Source organism: Neomonachus schauinslandi, chromosome 4 (genome assembly GCF_002201575.2).
Source record: "Neomonachus schauinslandi chromosome 4, ASM220157v2, whole genome shotgun sequence".
Taxonomy (NCBI): Eukaryota; Metazoa; Chordata; class Mammalia; order Carnivora; family Phocidae; genus Neomonachus; species Neomonachus schauinslandi.
In genome coordinates, this window is record NC_058406.1 from 167,927,189 (window position 1) to 167,947,961 (window position 20,773).

The 20,773-nt window shown below is 40.9% G+C and overlaps 1 protein-coding gene across 1 annotated transcript; it reads left to right on the forward strand.

The window, feature by feature from the left end:
* The first annotated feature begins 464 nt into the window (after nucleotides 1-464).
* CCN3 (cellular communication network factor 3) lies at nucleotides 465-8,478 on the forward strand. Its single transcript, XM_021688399.2, has 5 exons — nucleotides 465-615; nucleotides 747-972; nucleotides 2,059-2,310; nucleotides 3,513-3,727; nucleotides 6,971-8,478. The coding sequence occupies exons 1-5, from the start codon at nucleotides 544-546 to the stop codon at nucleotides 7,265-7,267; spliced, it is 1,062 nt and encodes a 353-aa protein (XP_021544074.1). The 5' UTR covers nucleotides 465-543; the 3' UTR covers nucleotides 7,268-8,478.
* The last annotated feature ends 12,295 nt before the right edge of the window (nucleotides 8,479-20,773 follow it).

Genomic DNA, 20,773 nt, shown 5'->3' on the forward strand with positions numbered 1-20,773 from the left:
TCGCCAACCCCCCGCAGATGGCCCCAAACTGCAGGCACCCCTTGAGGAGAGCCCCACGTTTGCGGCCCAGCTTGGAACGGCCAGCGCGCAGCACGGTGGGGAGTGCCGGTGTCCCGGTCCTGGGGGAAGGCAAAGCAGCTTCCAGGAGGAAACGGGCGTTTCCTTCCCACGCGCTCGAGCGAGCCCTGGGTCCCGGCCGCGCGACTCCACCCTGCCCCTCCCGGCGCTCCGGGAAAAGCCAGTCGCCACACACAGGCACACGCAGGCCCCAGGGCCGCGCCCTAAGGAGAGCGGCACCCACGGCCAATTGCCATGGCAACCCCGGGGTTCGTTCCATTCCCCACCCAGCCGGTCCCCCCACCCTCCCCGCCCTCTCCCCTGCCCTGCAGCCAACCGGCTTGAGCGCGTCCCGCGAGCGCGCTATAAAACCTAAGCCGGTGCCGCCGGGGAACAGAGGCGGGCGGCCGACCTGCTGCGGGGCGAGCGGGGCGGATCTGGAGCGCCCAGTCTTGTTTCGTCCAAGCGGGAGGGAAAAGCCTGACCATGCAGAGTGTGCAGAGTCTGCCCAAGCGGTGCATTGGCCTGGCCTTCCTGCTGCTCCACGTCCTGGGACAGGTGAGCGGCGCTCCCGTCAGGTGCCTCTGGTTACTTTGCCCTCCAGGGCGGCCCCTGCTCGGCGGCCCGGGTCACCCCGCCTTCGATAGTCCCTGCTGAGAGCTTTCTCCTTCTTGTCCCGCTCGCTCCAGGTCGCGGCCACCCAGCGCTGTCCCGCCCAGTGTCCGGCCCGGTGTCCCAAGACGCCGCCAAGCTGCGCCCCCGGGGTGCGAGCCGTGCTGGACGACTGCTCGTGCTGTGTGGTGTGCGCCCGCCAGCGCGGCGAGACCTGCTCCCTGCTGGAGCCGTGCGAGGAGAGCCGCGGCCTCTTCTGCGACCGCAGAGCCGACCCCAGCGCGGGAACGGGCATCTGCATGGGTAACCCGGCCCCCTGCGCCGCCCGCCCTCCGCTCCCGCCTGCTGCCCCTTTCCTCGCCTTCTCCCCTTCCCTGAGGGGAACGTGCAAATAATAATTGGGATGATACAGCAGGTGATGTTTGTGGAGCGCTTACTGTGCGCCAGGCATGGTCGGGGGTGGGGGGTGGTGCTTGCAGCTTTGGGGAGCGCTAGAAGCCGGAGAGGAAACCTGCCCGCAAAGGTGAAAAGCACATTCATCACCTGCCTCCTTACAGTGGGATCTGGAGAGCCTAGCCGGGGAACAGAGCAGAGTTTAGGCCCAGTGAAATCATTTCCTTTGGACATTTCCAAGGGGGTGCTTGGGGGTGCTGGAATCTTGGGCTTACAAGCTCACAGTTTCCCCCCACCCCCCCAACCTGCCGCCCAGCAGGTTTGTTTTCACACCTGTAATGATCCTATTTGAGCTAAAGCAGCCTTTGGTCTCCTGGACGACTATGTAATCCCAGTCTGGGCTGCGAATAAAATAAAATGCAGACAACCAACCAATTCAGGCTGGTGAAACTGATTGGGGGATCATTTTTCCCCCGTGGTGCACCATTGAGTCGGAGGCTGCCCCCGACTCCCCGGATAAGAGGGCTTCGAATAGCCTTTTACTTTCTTCTCTAAGTTACTGATTATTTATTGTGCTGGAATGCCAAGGAATCCTAGCACCCTTCCCTATTTGACCAGTTAACCTATTGGGAGAATACGAAGTGCACCTTTTTTTTTTCTAAGCTGTTGGAGTAGGAGAATCTAAGGAGGTTCTAGCAAAATGACTTTATCATGGGAACAACAGCTGTGGGAGAGTCACTTCTTAGTGGCGCTCCCCCTGCCTCATCTGTGAAATAAAATGGCAGGATTGGATGGTCTTCAAGGTTTCTTCTTGCTCTGGGAGGCCTCCAGGAGGACATCTCTCTGCCAGAGAGAGAGAGAGAGAAGAAACAGATCACTTCAACGAGAAAAAGGGGGATGTGGGATTTGCATGTAGCTTGTATAGCTTCTCCATGACACTCTGTTCTTGATTTTTCTCTCTGCCCTTCCCTCTGCCTTGCTTCCCCAATGCTCTAGCGGTAGAAGGCGACAACTGTGTGTTTGATGGGGTCATTTACCAAAGCGGGGAGACCTTCCAGCCAAGCTGCAAATACCAGTGTGCCTGCAGAGATGGGCAGATCGGCTGTGTGCCCCGCTGTGGAGAGGACCTGCTCCTGCCCCAGCCCGACTGCCCAGCTCCCAGAAAAGTTGAAGTGCCCGGGGAATGCTGTGAAAAGTGGATCTGTGACTCAGATGAGAAGGGGCAGTTGGGAGGCCTTGCCCTTCCAGGTAAGAAACTCCGGATACCTGAACGTGATCACCACACAGGTTAAAGGCAGGCAGGAAGCATGGGTGCTCTTTGGGATTTGCCATGAGAAACTGGCCTCCATTTCTGGCCATCCGGTTGTGGATTCCAGATTGCCCACTGAGAACAAACACATCACGTGTGTGGATCCAAGCCAAGGTATTGAAGTATGCACGCAGTTTCTCCCAAAGAGAACCTGCTGCATTCAGTGGTTCTTTTGAGCAGGGGGACTGATTTTGTCTTACTGCCTGACTACTGTTTATATTTTAGTCCACCCCCGCTTGACCCTTATTAACATCACAGAGATAAAAGTAAAAAAAAAAAAAATCAGTCTTTTCCAGATTCTGGATATTACCCATGTGCTCTCAAGACCAGCCTTCCTGAAGAACGCTACTTTTCCCTGGACAGGTGTCACAGAGAAATGCTGCCTTTCCAGATGCTGTAGGAAGGGTCAAGGATCTTTGTTTTGCTTTTTCTTTGTGTTTTATCTTCTAAAGGAAACGGTTTTTTGGAAAAAAATTCAAGAGCCAGTAGAGAATATTTTAGAAGCCATGAATCAGCCAGATTATTTATGCTGGTGTACACAGAGCTTTCCAGCTTTTCTGAGGTCAGAAATTATCAGCCATGCCTCGCAGATAGGAGAACTGCCATGTAGAAGCGCCCCAAGCCATACATATGAAGTGTTGAGACAGAACTTTTTGTAATCAAAGTCCAAGTGTCTATATCCCAATAATCCAAGCAACTGGTTTCACCTCCCTAGAACAAAGTATAGCTTTCGTCACTATTTTGAGTCAGTAGGTTCTAATGGCTCATCCAATTAAAATTTCATCATGATCCTTTTTCTGTATAAAATCACATGTTGAAAACACTACAGCTTATGGAATGGTTATTGATGCTAACCTCTTCTACATTCTTCAAACTGCTAGGCTTCTTAAAGACCAGTTCTCCTAAGCTTCTTCAGGACAAGTTGGACAGTCATTCCACAAATCTTTCTTGAAGGCCTAGAATGTTCCGGCATTGTGCCTCCTCTTTAGGGTTTATAAATACAGAGATCCAGTTCTGAGAGCACCTGAGTTTAGTAGGTACAGAATTGAATGAGACCCTCTTTCCAATGATGGTTGAAAGGATCATTCGGCAATCCCCACGTTTTCCCCAATATGGCCGCCTTTAATGGTCCATCCCATAGCCTACAGGACAGAAGCCACGCTAGGAGTTGCGGTCTCTGACTCCAGCAGCAACTGCATTGAACAGACCACAGAGTGGAGCGCATGTTCCAAGAGCTGTGGCATGGGTTTTTCCACTCGGGTCACCAACAGGAATCCACAGTGTGAAATGGTGAAGCAGACTCGCCTCTGCATGGTGCGGCCCTGTGAACAAGAACACAAGCAACCAGCAGATAAGGTAGGAGCCTGGGGACAGCCTCCCACCCCAGAGCCAGGTAGCTTTGCCTCATGGGCATCTGGGTTCTAGAAAGTCACCGTGATACTAGTTGACTCAGAGGTCAGCTCTAGCAGGGAGTGAACCCCAGAGAAAAGGCAGAGAGCTTCCTGCAATGAGGGAGTTTACCTTCTTGTTTTTTCTCTTTCATGTACTGAAATATCCCAAGCAACTCACAGCAGGTCCACAGGTAGAGGGAGGAGCCGGCCAACTATAATAGTGTCCCCAGTTGAGACGGTCTGGCAAATCTCATTCCATTCCTGGAAAAAAACTGGCTGCTCAGTTGCCAAGCACAGCTGATTTTAAAGTGGTCACTTCTGACCTCAGTTTTTTCACCCCTTAGGCTCGATCTGTAGGAAGTACGGGATAGAAATTGTATCTTCCTCACTGAACCCTCAGTCCCCAACATCCTACCTGGCCCATATTGTGTGCTTGATAAACAGTTGTTGATAAATAAATGAATGGATGTCTGGGAATTATTTTCAGTATTTTAAAAAGTCTAGTGGAAATAGTACATTTGCCAGCATAAGGCGATATGTGCCAAATAAAATAGCACATTTCTTTCCCTTTTTGGCTGGAAATGAATCAACTCAGTGTGTTAACACTGACTATAAGGCATGTGGATCAGAAGCTCTGATTGGTTCCTGATGACATCACAGGCCTTGTTACCAGAGCCCTAGATCAGATAAATGCAATACTCAAATTGAACCATTATATGGAAATTTGTACAAACCTAAGGCCAAAATAGTGTCTTTTTTTTTAAAGATTTTATTTATTTATTTATTTTTTATTTATTTATTTTTTAAAGATTTTATTTATTTATTCATGAGAGACAGAGAGAGAGAGAAGCAGAGGGAGAAGCAGGCTCCCAAGGAGCAGGGAGCCCGATGCGGGACTCGATCCCAGGACCCTGGGATCATGACCTGAGCCGAAGGCAGACGCTTAACCGTCTGAGCCACCCAGGTGCCCAGATTTTATTTATTTATTTGAGACAGAGAGAATGAGAGAGAGAGAGCACATGAGAGGGGGGAGGGTCAGAGGGAGAAGCAGGCTCCCTGCTGAGCAGGGAGCCCGATGCGGGACTTGATCCAGGGACTCCAGGATCATGACCTGAGCCAAAGGCAGTCGCTTAACCAACTGAGCCACCCAGGCGCCCCAAAATAGTGTCTTAACAATGAAAGATTTACATATCTCTACACGGAGGCAATATCACCTAATGCTTAAGGGAGCGACTCTGGAGCCGGACAACCTAAATCCTGTCTTACCACACGAACTGGCTGTGGGATCTGGATGAATTTTCTTAACCTCTAAGCCTCAATTCCTTCCCCCATATAATGAGGCCATTGACAGTACCTACCTCAAAGTTGTCATGAGGATTAAATAGAATGAATTTACAAAGTGGCTGGGCAGAGATGACTGTTAACATTAGGCATCATTTCTATTTATTGCTAGAATAAGTCTCCAACAGTCGTATTAGTTATATGGCTACATGGCTATATGACTTTTGGGGGTCCATCCTAATTTATGTTTCTTCCACCAATTTTGAAAGAACACATAGAAACATCCCTAAAATTATATGCTAGAAGCTGCACCTCCCCACACTTAGGGGAATTCCAACATGCATGTGGCACAGTTATGTAGGTTCACCCACAAAGCTGCCTCTCTCTGTTTCTCTCTCCCTGTGTCTCTGTTCCTGTCTCCTGTCTGTCTTTCTTTGCTTCTCTCTCTCTCTCTCACACACACACACACAGATGTTGCTGACCTTGTACCTCTTTGAGGACATTGCCAAGAATATAGGCTACTCATTAAATATGAAAAAGGAAGAAAAAGGGGGCCTTTAATATTGTCAAGGACACACTTCTTTATTAAATAAGGCTTTTCCATGTCATGCCTCCAAAACTTTGCTTTTTCTATTGTTTCTTTTGCCAAAATTTTTATATTTGTTTGTGTAACTTGCACCCAGTTTTATATTGGGAGATATTATATTTAAGATATATACATTTCATAAAGGTTCCAAAATTTATTTGGAATCTGGGGAAATACTAGCATAATAATCATTACTTCCTAACACCAAAAGATGCTTAAATATGAGCCAGTGCTTCTCTATGTGTGGCTCCCCAGACCAGCAGCATCATCTAAGAACCTGTTAGAAATGTAAATGTTTGGGGCCCACATCAAACCTACTGCATCAGAAACTCTGGGTGTAAGGCCCAACAATCTGTGTTTTAGCAGACCTTCTAGAAGATTCTGATGTAAAGTTTGAGAGCCACTGATTTAAGAGAATCCCAAGCCTCATCACTCCACAGCTGTGGGCTGTGCCTAGGAAAGTGAAAAGCAGAAGAGAATTATGGCAAATTAGTAGGTGAAGAAATCTAAGTGAGAAATAAACATAGAGTCAGTGTTGTGCTGAATTATCAACCATTACTAATGGCATATTGAATAAATTCTCCACTTACCCCACTTTCATGGAAAATAACCTTAAATCCTATTGTTTTAGATGTTCCTAAGGGTATAATAGAAGACATGGGCTTGTGTCAGACATTCAATCACTAGATGTTTCTGGAGACTATAGGCCTTTGAGACTCTATTTACTCATCTGTGAAGCTTGCACAGTTGTTCCTTACATGAATAATTGATCCTAGTAGGAGTGAATGTTGTTAATAATGTTAAGTGAATTAATGTCTGAAAAGTGTTTGAAGCATTAGGAGGTATGCAACGCTGCCAGGTATATTCCCTTTCTTTTTATAATGCCTAAGAATGCATAAACTAAAACAACATCAAAGTCTGTTCCAGTGCCTTGAAAACATAGCTTTATTTATATACACTTTCACCCTCATGCTTATCGCCACGAGGTCAAAAGATGGTTGTGTACCATTAGGCATGGTTTCCACATTCTAGGCAGGAAGACAATGAATGCAGGAAGCAATAAAGAACTGTACCTATCTGAAAGGCAAAGGGCTTCCCAGAATCCCTTGGCCTATGTATCATTGGCCAGAACTTGATCACAAAGCCATCCCAAGCTCCCAGATATTCTGGGGAAGCAAATACTAGTAGCTGACCAAATTGCCCAAACACTATAATGTCATGTTAGCAAAGAAGAAAGAACAATGGATAGGGGGTAGGCAGCTAGCAATTTATTCCATATCCCTAATGGTCCCTCAGAGGAATGGTAGCCATTCCACGAATCTCTCCTTTCTTCTTTCTTAGAAAGGAAAGAAGTGTCTCCGCACCACGAAGTCACTCAAAGCCATCCACCTGCAGTTCAAGAACTGCACCAGCCTGCACACCTACAAGCCCAGGTTCTGTGGCGTCTGTAGTGATGGCCGATGCTGTACCCCCCACAACACCAAAACCATCCAGGTGGAGTTCCAGTGCTCCCCAGGGCAGATCATCAAGAAACCAGTGATGGTCATTGGGACCTGCACCTGTCACAGCAACTGTCCTCATAACCATGAGGCCTTCCTCCAAGAGTTAAAGCCAAACACCAGCAGAGGGGAAATGTAACATGTAATCCTACAGAGGCAAATGTAGCTACCCAACATCAAATGAATATAAGAAAAATTAAGAAGAATCATTATTTTACCCCTGAGTCCTATGTATTTTCTGTGGTCATATGAGGTCAGTTATATCTGTCTTTTTTTTTTTTTAATGAAAGATACGATTAACTGTAAACTTGAAATCAAGGTGAGCTCAGGATAGTACTTAGGGATGATTTACTCTTCTGTGGTATTGACTACAAATGAAAATTTGTATAAATTTAAGAAATCAGATACATGTTTTACTGTGTAGACTATCACATTACACTCATCTTATTTTGTTATACACTAGTGCAATATCAAGAAAATGTCACTGTCCTGAATGTCACAGTGAAGTTCAATATCATACTGAACATGTTGTCATACAAATATTTTGCCATATATTGAGGTTTGACTTGAGGGGTCTCTGTTGAACTCTCTTTTTGGGTGGCTCAACCCTGAACTTCCAAATTCAAGATCTGAGGAAATGTGTAGCTCTTCAGTGTGAAATCCAGAGACTATTAGTCTTCTGTTGCGTTGCACACTAGGAAACAAGCTGTATCTACAGGAATGGAATGTTGTTAGTTAAGTGGACTGGTGTGATAAACTTGCTCTGTTGCAGACAAGTTGACTCCCTTCCAAAGAAAGAAGCTAAACAGAAAACTCCCGCAAATACAGAGATGACCTGGCCTCTCAGCCTTCATACATTTCTATATGCTGGAGGCTACTGGGGCTCACTACTTTTTCGTTCAGAAGCAGAAGAACATATCAGCTGAGACTTTCTTCATCTTACTGATGAGTAAACTGGGGCCCAAAGCACCAGATTACAACCTTTGATGACTTTCAAGTGTGCTGGTCATAGATTTTGAGAAAGAAGAATAAAATCAACAAGACTGTGGTGGTAAAATACCGCAAATTTTATGGAAGTTCAGAATTATTGTAGACATGCCCAAAACTTATCCTTGGGCCCTAATTATGCAAACTCACAAACAAGATATATGTGTATACATATGTGTATCTAATTTGTCAGGCTATAAGATAGGCTGCAAACTTAAATGATTACATTCTTTTAATGTTACCATGTGTGTTCAGCTTTTCTCTTTTAAAGTATTTATATATAAGTTATACATTTTTTAAAATATTCCTTTTACTTTCTCTATTTGTCAGACATCACTAAATAAATATGATTTTATCAGTGTGTGACTGCCATTACTTATGTGCTTATGAGTTGCTTACTGAAAATATAAATAATGGATGGATCTAGAGGGTATAATGGTAAGTGAAATAAGTCAGACAGAGAAAGACAAATGCCATATGGTTTCACTCATATGGGGAATTTAAGAAACAAAACAAAGAAAAAAAGACAAGCAAAAGAAACCAGACTCAACAAAGAAAAAAAGAGAAACAAAAGAAACTAGAGAACAAACTGGTGGTTTTCAGTGGGAGTGGGTGAAATAGACAGAGGGGAGTAAGAGTACACTTCTCGTGATGAGCACTGAGTAATGTATAGAATTGCTGTCTCATTATATTGTACACCTGAAACTAATATAACACTATATGTTAATTATACTTCCATATAAAAAAGGAAATATAAATAAAATTAAAATTTACAAATTAAATCAGGCACTAAGTGACAGCATCTATTGAAAGCAAAGCAGATATTTTTAGATGAGCTTACAATTTCTTATCAGAAGGGAAACAAAAGATAGTTCTGAGTTAGGTGATCTCTACTGCCAAGGCCTCAGATAGTCTCCACACTGTTTACTCAAGCCAACATCTCAAGCCCTGATATGTTTTTCTGGACAACCTGCTAGACACATCTATGTATTAAAAATTGAATGTGGACCAAGCAAAACTTGCCTCCCTGGCTTCAAATTGCTCTCCATCCTCCCAATTACCCAGCTTAAACCACCAGCATTATCTTGATCAACCTACTCTTACTATGTCCCTAGAAAAGCATATTTCCAGAGGCAATGCAGAGCCCAGCAGTGAACAGGACTGCTATCGGGGCAGTGTGAGGGTCAAAGTTAATATAACTTTTATGTTAAAGTTTCTGGGTGATGCAGCGGGTCTAGAGTTCTTCCATAGTTTAAAAAAAAAAAAAAACCTTATCCCCAACTTCACTTCCCCTACCTACAGCCTCCTGCCTGACCCATATATTTAGCAAGTTTCTATTTGTCCCTTAAGATAAATTGGAAAGCCAATTTGATTTCTAGAGTTTAATCAAAGGATGTTATTAAGGACAGCTAACATTAATTGCCCACTTATTTGTGCTGAGCACATTACCTTCATTAGCAGCATTTAATTTGCCCAATGGCCCTGTGAAGTAAGCACTCCTCCCCATTTTACATATGAGGAAACTTAAAAAATTTTAAACAGTTAAAATAAACTGGTGGATCTAGAACTCAAATCAAAGTCCTTTTGTTTCTAATTTAAGCTATCACATGAATCCATGCAAAGACAATCTCTCTTCAAGCCTGTTCAGTCCAATATTGTCCACAATGGCAAAATGGGAATATCCAAAGTTCCAATGATGTAGATTTGGCTAGATAATCCCAGTACAGCCATTATGATGAAAACAAAGCTATCTTTAAAATGAAAATGTAAGAAAATACTTACCTCCCACAAAAAGTATAGAACTGTGAAAAAAGTGATTTGTTTTTGTTCCAAAATTATCTGTGAATACAAATGTAAAGAGAACTAGGAGACAATATACAATAAAGTATTATAGTGTTATGCCAAGTTGGGCCTTTTTGTTGTTGCTTGTGATTTCTTTACCTTTTTCTTTTCTTTTTTTTTTTTTTAACTGAGAACATACTACCTTTTAAAGCAGGGGGGATAAAAATTAAGATATCCTTTCAAGCAAAGTTCCCCCCATACTCATTCATGTTGAGTGGGCTGCCCCTTCCAGCATCCAAAATACTTGCTAATTCATTCATTTTGTTCATTCAAAAAACACTTACTGACTGTTTCTGGGTGCCTAGCATTGTTTTAAGTTCTGGGAAAATAAAACAAACAATAAAATAAACAAGTTACCTCTCCTTCCTGGAATTTACATTCTCTCTGTTAGCAAAAGCAGGCAAAAAGCAAGTAAATGATCAATGAAGATGAATATCAAATAGTGATAAATAAACCCTATGAAGATCACCAAACAGGGCAATCTAATAGAGAATTTCTTGGTGGCCAGTTTAGCTGGAGGTGGTCAAGGAAGCTCTTTCTGAAGAGGTCACATTTCATCCTAGATCTGAATGACCAAGATTAGGAGAAAGAATCTTCTGGGCAGAAGTAAGAGCTAATGCAAAAAACCTAGTATCAGGAATAAGCTTGGAACTTCAGTAGAGAAGATCTGCATGGCTTGAGTGTGCAAGGGGAGGTGGGAATGATGGAGGGCTTGCCTCATAGTGTCACAGTATTTTACAACCCATTCTTTAAATTCCATGACATTGAGCATCTCCAGGCCAGCATCTTAATCTTCTTTGTATCTGCCCCAGTATCTGGCACACAGTAAGACTTCACTGATCTATAAATATGACCTGATCTATAAATATCTGTTAAGTCCAGAATGTTCTAGGAATATGGCAAGGAAAGCAACATTTACTGAGCAGGGTTGAGGGCTGCAGAACGAGTACAGGTTTTGGAGTTATTCAAGCCTGGGTTTGAATATCAGGCCTACTCTTTCCCAGATGTGGGATATTGAACAATTTGCACATACTCTCTGAGTCTCAGTTTCCACACCTGTAAGAGGAGACCATAATATTGATAGAGTGACCAACCATCTTCATTTGCCCCAAACAGAGAGGATTTCTGGGACACAGGACTTTTATTTGTAAGATCGGACAGTCCCAGGAAAACTGGGCCAAATTGGTTACCCTAAGTATCAACCACACATTGTTGTTAAGATAATATGTGTTCATAAGCACTTGACTGTGCCAGACACATAGTAGGCCAGCAAATGACAGCTATTATAATAATAAGATCCAGTAGAGCCAAGCTCTGCCCCTTATTCTCTGCTTGTCCTATTCAGAAGTAGACATTACTGACCTCATTTTTACAGGGAAATATGGAGAGTATAAAGGAAGCTAATTGCCTATTAAGGACACAGTAAATGAAGGAGCTGGGGTTCAAACTCAGGGTCTGCCTGAGCTCAGAGCCAAAGCTCTTTCCTTTCTTCAGCACCACAGCCATGAGGCCAAGTGTATTTTCAGCAACCAAAACAATTCCAGCAGTTTTCATTTTTGTGCTATTTTCCCAAACTATAAATGTTCTCTTTTAGAAACAGCATTGCAAAGTAGTGAGACTGTTGAGATCATTCTGTGAATGTGAAATTTTGAAAGCACTTAATTGCCTTTTAGTGATAAGGCACACTTCATTGAAAATTATTTGGGAATTTTTCTTCCATCCCACAAGGATTCAGTTCAAGAATGTGGCAAGGACATCTTTACACAAGGAAATAATTTGTCATATACATATCTGTGCTTGATGAGATTTTCAATAGAACTTTCGACAGAGATTTCTAGGCAGTACTGGATTTTTTTTTTTCCAGGATCTTCCTGTAGGTACACATTGTCATGCTTCTGCACGGGTTTCAATCCAAAATGCTCAATATCATAAATCAAATTATCAAAACAGTATGTCCTTTTGGCTGTGTGCTATCAAGCTTAGTTTGAAGATTCATTATTGTTGGAAATGTATTCATCTTAACCGCACTGCATGGTTCTCGCTGCAGTGCTATGCTGTCTGGACCACAGAGGGTTCACCAAATTCAAACCACTTCAATAACACTACTGGCACTTGCTGAACTCTGAATAATGACAAATTCTCTGCAGCCATCCAGCTGAGGACTGTGAATTACTGTTACATTAAGCCAGCTGTTCTGGGGATAATCAGGAGGTGCAAAGGGTAAGGATGTCACTGTTGTACCATTCTTCCTAAAGGATGTGTATCTCTCCTTAGGACAAGAAATTGAAGGTCTGAATTTCAGCCCAGGGAGCTCTACAAAAGAAGATATAGTTGCATTCAAATGGCAGAATTTCACAGAATGAATTGACCACTGGTTCTACTGGAAGGAGCCTGAAAATAAATGTTTTATAATCCAAGAAGAGAATGTTGCTTGGACTTATATTTTATTAGCAAAATCTGAGAAGCAGGCTTCTGAACCTCTACTAGGTTCAGAAGCCTGGAAGAGGTTACAAAGTTCTTTGTGTGGGTTAAATAAGGATCAGTATGCCCCAAACAGACCCAGATTTGTCCTGCTGAAGCAAGGCCACCCACAGGATCCTCGGAGGACCTTGGCAGGGGAGATGCCAGTAAATGCATGTTCTAGTTCCTCTAAAACTTCCTAAATCTCAGCAGGGAGAATCTTCCCTGATACTTTGCAGAGCATTTCAGCCCCCAGAAGAAAAGGACAAAGACTACAAGGATCCTTCCTATTGGGTGGGCCCTGTCATTTCCCCAAACTCTGTATCCTTGTTCAAGAATCTACTTTTAAGTTCATCTTTTCTGAGAAGACTTCTTGACTGGCGTTTTTTTCCCACCAACAGAACTGACCACTCCCTCCTTCGTGCTCAACTGCTTCTTGTAACAATTACTATCACAGCAGCTAAAACACCCCATCTCTGTTATTAGTTTTCAAGTCCATCCCCCACAAGACGCTAAGCTCCATGAGGGCAGAGACCTTGTCTGATTTTCTCACCACTGCTTCTCACTGTGCTTCTCATACTTTTCTGTCACATTGCTTCAAGCAGATAAGCGTAATGAACACCTATAGCAGAAATCCAGCATTTCAGGTCAAAGTTTCTGTGGCACACCACATTTTTCAATTAAAAATCAGGTAAATCTTGACTTCTCTTTACTATATCCATGTTTGTTAAATATAAAAAAATAGCATTTAAGATTTCTAATTGGTTAGCATATTCAACATTTCCCACCCAAATCTTCAAGTAAGATTGATGCCTCAGAATGATGTGCAATGTCTACACTGAAGTTTCATATCTCCTTGCATACTTCACGTAGTAGTCAGACTATCAGTAACAACAATAATTTCCAATTTTATCTCATTTTAGATGCCATCAATAATAAGATGTATTATTAATTTATGTAGCAAAAAGAAATAAAAATTATGCCAATTCACCTAGGACACACCGTCAATTGTGTGATTTATCTTACTTTCACAGATATGAAATATTTTAAATGTTGCTTTTAGAATATATACAATTTAAAAAGATTTTTTTTAAAGGGACAAAGTAGAGGAAAAAGAGAAATAATATTTACAAGATTATTAAGTACCAGGCAATAAGCAAAGTGCTTTACAAAGATTAGCACATTTACTTTAGTCCTCATAAAAATCCTATGAGTTGGGTACTGTTACATCTCAAAATTACAAATGAGGAAAACAAAGCTTTGGGGGGATAAGTACCTTACACAGGATCATAAATCTATTATGTAGCAAAGCCCAGATCTGAACCCTCACATTCAGAATCCAGAATTTACGCATTTAATCCCTCTGTGTTATTGTCTATGTTCTGGGGGTTACATATAGTCCAGTTGAGGAAGTAGGTAGTCCATGTTCAAAAGAGCCAAATGGATGAAGAGCTAGTACTAAGCTCTGAGAATTTGTGCTCCAGATACTGGTCACCACCTAAGGAACTTCCGTGACAGGAGGCATGGGGGACATAAGCAGTTCTTAGCCAAAAAAACCCATTGAATTTGGGTACAAATTCTGAGACCAAGAACTGTCAGGAATGTGGTCCTGAGCTTTTCACCAACCACTGGGATGAAGGCAAGAGTTATTTCTTTTATGTGTTAATAAATTGAGTAATTAATCAATTCAACAAATATGGATGGATCATCTACCTCCTTCTAAGTAATGTGTTGGAACTGAAGCAGAGAACAAGGCAAATACAGTGCTTGCCCTCAGGAACCTTATAGTCTGGGGGGGTTGTGTTAGTTTTTCCTCAGACCTCAGTTTTTTCATATTAAATTATCAAATCTTTCTAGGCTTTCCTCTTCTGCTTGCCATTTTGACTATTTTCATGACAATGGGCTCCCTAGAGCTCAGTCCCATATTGGGTGCCCCCCAAAGTCCAGAAAGGATCCAGAGAAAGTAATGTCCCAAAACTGAGTCTGGGGCAGTTCAGACCCCTGTTCTTATATTAGCCAGTTCCTCATCTGAAGCCTCTTTAGAAACCAGTTTCTCATCTGAAGGTCAGCTACTAACAAAGGTCTCTCTGCAGCAACCATGGGAAAAGGGAATCTCGCATGCCTACTAAGCACATACCTGGAAGATTTCATGACACAGAGAGGCAAGAGTTTCAGAGGTTTCTCTATGAGCCCTCATTAAGAGAACTATCTATCCTCCAAGCCTATGTCCAATGGTTTGTTCAGAGGGATCATGTGATCTTTTTCCCTTTGGCAGAAGGGCTCAAGTTTTACTGTGTCCAGACTCTTCCTGTTGCTATATCATCTAACTGGATGTCCTTCTTCCATTAGCTTCACCTTTTGAAATCTAATCTATCATTCAAGGCCCATCACAAAATGCTATCCACAAATTTTTCCCAATTTCTCTTCAGTCCTCCCTTACCACGTTCCTCTTCAGCCAAGGCAAAAACATAGTAGCAGAACATATTGGAAAACACTGAACTTGGAAAAAAACATGTTCTACTTGCATAGCTTCTGGACTTCTATGTCCACAAAACAAGGATATTGAATTCACCAACTTCTGTGGTCCCATCCATACTGATGTATAGAGTACCTACTATGTGCCATGCACTTATAAACATCATCTTTACAACCTAATATTTCTGTGTTACAAGATGAGTACCATTGCCCTATTTTATAGATGAGACAGATAAGGACTCAAACCCAGGGGCACCCAGCTGTGGAGGCCAGACTGCCTGAAGCATGACTTGCCACCAGCCCCCAAGAGCTTGAAATGCCCTTCCTCCTTCTTTTCTCTTTTATTATAATGAGCATTCTGAAGGCTGAACTCTTTACAATAAAAGCACTCTGGTTTCTGGATTAGAAAATAACAACCATAGCCTTCAGATTTATTCTGGTCTCTTTAGGCACTGGTAATGAAATGAGCAATGCAAATATTAATTAAAACTATATCTATACAACATCCCTCAAAGTGGTAGAGATATGAAAAAGTCAACCAAGAAACCACCTATAAAACTACATCCTACCAACCTTATAGCCAAAGTAATCTTGAGCAAGAAGAACAAAGCTGGAGGTATCACAACCCCAGATTTCAAGAGAAAATGCAAAGTTTATAATCAAAAGAGTATGGTACTGGCACAAAAATAGACACAGAGATCAATGGAACAGAACAGAAAGCCCAGAAATAGAGCAACACTTATATGGACAATTAATCTACAACAGAGAAGACAAGAATATACAATGGAGAAAAGACAATCTTTTTAATAAACAGTGTTGGAAAAACTGGACAACTACATGCAAAAGAATGAAAATGAACCACTTTCTTACACTATACACAAAAATAAATTCAAAATGAATTAAAAATTTAAATGGGAGACCTGAAAACCCCTAGAAGAAAACAGAAGCAGTAAGCTCTTTGGTATTGGTTTTAGCAACATTTTTCTAGATATGTCTCCTCAGGCAAAGGAAACAAAAGCAAAAATATAAACTATTGGGACTCCATGAAAATGAAAATCTTCTGCATAGCAAAGGAAACCATCAACAAAATGAAAAGGCAACCTACTGAATGGGAAAAGATACTTACAAATGACGTATCTGATAAAGGGTCAATATCCAAAATACATAAAGAACTTAACACCAAAACCCCACAAATTATCCAATTAAAAAAATGGGTAGAAGACCTGAATAACATTTTTCCAAGAAAGACAAAGATGGCCAACAGACACATGAAAAGATGCTCAACATCACTAGTCATCAGAGAAAAGCAAATCAAAACCAAAATAAGCTATCACTTTACATCTGTCAGAATGACTAGACTCAAAAAGACAAGAGATAACAAATGTTGGCCAGGATGCAGAGAAAAAAGAAACCTTGTGTACTGTTGGTGATACACACTGATGCAACCACTGTGGAAAATAGTATGGAGGTTCCTCAAAAAAATTAAAAAATAGAATTACCATATAATCCAGTAATTCCACTACTGGGTATTTATCCAAAGAAAACAAAAACACTAATTTGAAAAGATATATGCACCCCTATGTTTATTGCAGCATTATTTATAATAGTCAAGATACAGAAGCGACCCAAGTGTCCACTGACGGATGGGTAAAGAAGATGTGATATACATATATATACAATGGAGTATTACTCAGCCATAAAAAAAATAATGAGATCTTGCCATTTGCAACAACATGGATGGAACTAGAGGGTATTATGCTAAGTGAAAAAAGTCAGACAGAGAAAGACAAATACCATATGATTTCCCTTATATGTGGAATCTAAAAAATACAACAAATAAACAGAGAACAAACAGTTCTCTCTGTTAAATGCAGAGAAAAAACTGGTGGTTGCCAGAGGGGAGGTGGGTGGGGGGATGAGTGAAATAGATTAAAGGGATTAAGAAGTACAAACTACCAGTAATAAAATAAATGTCATGGAGATGTAAAGTGTGACATACGGAATACAGTCAATAATATTGTAATAATGTTGTATGGTGACAGATGGTGACTATACTTATGACGATGAGCACTGAGTAATGTAAGAATTGTTGAATCAATACAGGTACACCTGAAACTAATATAACATTGTACTTTAATTATACTTCAATTAGAAAACAGTTTTATTTCATAAATAGCTATAAAAAGAAACTATACCAACCAATCAATGAATTTGACTTTTTTTTTTTTTTATGGGACCACTTGCTTTGTTAGGCTGCTCTAATAAAATATCAAGGTCCATCTATAAAAACAAAGCTTTGTAGACAGAATCATTGAATCAGATCATTTTTTGAAATGGATGATTTCATTCAAACAATTTGTTTATAACCCAAGTTACTCACTCGTTACCACTCCTTCAATATATTGAAAACAATTCATCCATTTGGTAGGTCTTCACTGACATTTTTAAATCAACCTATACTATATATCCAAAAGAAATGCATTAATTAGTTAATACTTTTACTTAACTGAAGCTTGGGATTGTCTAAGGTCTGACCACATACCTCTTGTCATATTAGATTGGTCACCACAGATACATTCTTACAATGTTGGACACAGATTCTTTAAAAAAAGAGCTGAACTTCATACCACACCAGGAGGTTTAATGCAATACGATCTCTCAAACTTGGAACAAAAGTAAAGTACAAGTACTGTTTTCTAAAAGCCCTGCTGTTTAGTGGGCATGTTTTTCTCCCAAGACTTTGTATCAATTTATACATTTCTTCAATCCTATATAAGTTAACTGTGGATTTATAAGGGCCTCAAATTTCATAAGCTGCACAACATTAATTTCCACTACTCTTTTAGTTTTGTGCCCTTCTCTTCTTTGATGAGGGAATAGCTTTAAAATGTCCAGAGAAGATATTTTATTGTATTCTGATGGGGGGAGTGCTATTATTTGACTTGGGTATTCCCTGAACTCTGCAGTCTCACTCTGAAATACATAGTAACAGCCAAGACCCCCTGACTTTTTCTACAAGCCATTACTCCCACCCTGGCTAGCTAAGTGTATGTACAGGGGCAACATGTTGTACAGGGGCAGTAAACACAGAGGCAAATGTGATTTTACTGGTTATATAGAGCTCTTGCAGGCACTTGGCCAAATTTTAAACTACTCATGATTTGTGACTTCTATAGAATAAAAGCCTATTTAGGTGTTCTTTGCTATTTCAGATTCCCCTGCTAGTTACATGATTTGATTTTAAGGGGAGTTGATACATCACAACTCATGAGGAACCACCTAGAGGAATAGTAAAAGGGTGTTGCTTTGTTTCCGAGCTTTTATGTTTGCCTCCCTCTCTTCTCTCTCTCCAACTTAACTAGTTTCTTCCTTTCTTTTCTTCAAAAGATTTTTAGAAAGTGCAAGCACTCCCCAGTCCATTGGTCCACTGGGATGACAGTGAGTTGTAACATTTGCTGTGTGCCCAATGATGACCTCTTTTCTAGGTTAAACCATCAGATTGCCTTCATTGAGCCATCTTGGCATCATCCCTAAACTTAAGAGGTGGAAAACAAACACAGGATAAATTTCTACATAAGCACAACTAAGAAAAAGCCTTTATCCATCCATAATAGAGTCCACTGAGCAGCCTCATGCTCAATCTGAAATTATTATAGCCATTATTATGGGTCATAGATAACACTTCATGGGCTGTATTTAACTCTCTTCACTCCTCTATGAAATATCAAGCAATAATTCTATACAAGATGGGTACTCAGTAAATGTTGGATACATTATTAAAATTTTATTTTTATTAAAAAATAAAAGAATAAATTGATGAGAGGATGGAAGGATCATTAGATAGAGAGATTAGATGAGTGAATAAAGGTATTAATTGATGAGCAAACAAATAGATAAGCAAACAAAACAGTTTAAATAAAACAGTTTACCTTTGTAAAATTGATGCTAAAATTCTGGAAAGTTCCATCAGTGATGATCTCAGGAATCCGTCCAAGGTTCACACCTGCCCACACCTACTGCTCCATGCTCCCCTTCTTGATTCACAGCAAACCTCCTTTTAGTTATATGCCTTAGTTTGGACTGTTCCTGTTGAGTCTTATCCTTAGCCTTAACCTGGCCCAATTTCTGATGTATGTCCTCCAAACATGCTCTCCCTAAATTTGCCCTTTCTGTCTCTTTGAGTCTGGACAGCAACGTTGGCCTGCTATCCCCCAACCTACCCATCAAGGCAAGAATTGGAATTGGATAGTTTACTTGAACTGTTAGACTTAACACCAGCACAGTCTTAAATGATATTGTTGATTCTCTTTGTCCATGCCTGAACAACAAAAGGCTCTAACACCATTGTGTTTTAAAGGTCCTTCTTCACCACGAGACACCCAATTTTTATCAGGATTAAGGCCATAGTGGCTTAAAGAAGGTACTACTCTCTTTAAGTCTAGGGGGGAAATGTCTGTAAAAGTAATCTGTAAATTCTAAATTCCCATTTGGTGTAAGTTTTTATTAGGGGTCATTAACTGTCTATACAACTCCAAGACATTTGAATATAAATTCAAATTTTTCATCATCCAGATGCTTGATATTTGAAAAAGCCTATTTGGCATTCTAATCCCAACCCTCTGGATGATTAGTGGAGCAATAAGGAGGAAAAGTCAACATTTGTCATCTTGTGGACATTTTCCTTACGAAGTTTAAGTACCTTAACTGTGCTGCAAACAGAAAAGGAAACATTATAGCTAGGCTTTAAAATTTTTGACCATATGCAAAAATGGTCAATATATGTGAGTCATTTAGCTAAAAGAATCAATGACCCCTACCAGACAAGACAATTATCTTGGTTTTGTATATGTTTCTGTGCTTTGCAGAAGATCATATCAAATGTTTTAGAGTGTAACTCCTGTTACAAGTATTCTTTATGTGACACAAGATGATGTGTCACAAATAATACCTTTCTATCTTGATTCAGTTTAACAAGACAATATTTACTAAGCAATCAGTGTAGGTAAGGTCATTCTCAAGAAGGTGATATACAGAATGCCCTATGATTTTGATGTTTGGAATCCCCAAACTTAATTCCATGAAGACATGTTATATCCTTATGTGAGAATTAATTAACATAACATTTACTGAGCACATATGAAACTCAAATATAGCAAGATCCTCCTTTTCTATTGTAGAAGATACTCATTGCAACCTATGTAGGGTACTCAAAGAATTCAGTTCTATTTTCTCTCCAGCCTAGAAGGAACTTTCCTGCTGCTATTACCCAATTCTGGGCCTCTGACCTGCTTCCATCATGCCAATACTTGTAACAGCTTCGTTTGGTAATCTATGGTAAGGTGAGGGATAAGATAGGGGAAATGCGTTCTCCCAGTAATATAATCACAAGTGTCCACAAGATGACTGGGAAACTAATACCTGCTCTTCCCTGAAAGCCACTTTACCTTTCTTCCTTATACCAAATATTTACTAGACTATGATGGAAACATATAAAGGGAGAGGTAGAGTAGATCTCAAAAGAAGAGTGGTAATAAAGGAGAGGTTAACTTTGTCCAACTTAGGCATTCCTTTGTGCCTCACTAGCAAAGGAAATCTTTGAAAGATAGCTCCAAATGAATTCTTTATATTTCCTTAATATTCCTTATTTTTTTCACATTAACATTCTCTCAAGCCCTCCACTCCAAAGTCCAATATGATTTCTCAGATAACTCCACCTCTCCCCAATAAAGTCCCTCTAGGGCTACTTAACTTTTACAAACTCAAGTGCCTGAGGAATTGGCCTGAGGCTGATGGAAGTTCTACTCAATAACCTGTTTGACTTATGAGGGTAGAGCTGGATCAGAGTTCTGTGAATGAGGCAAAAAATGAATGTTCTGAGTTT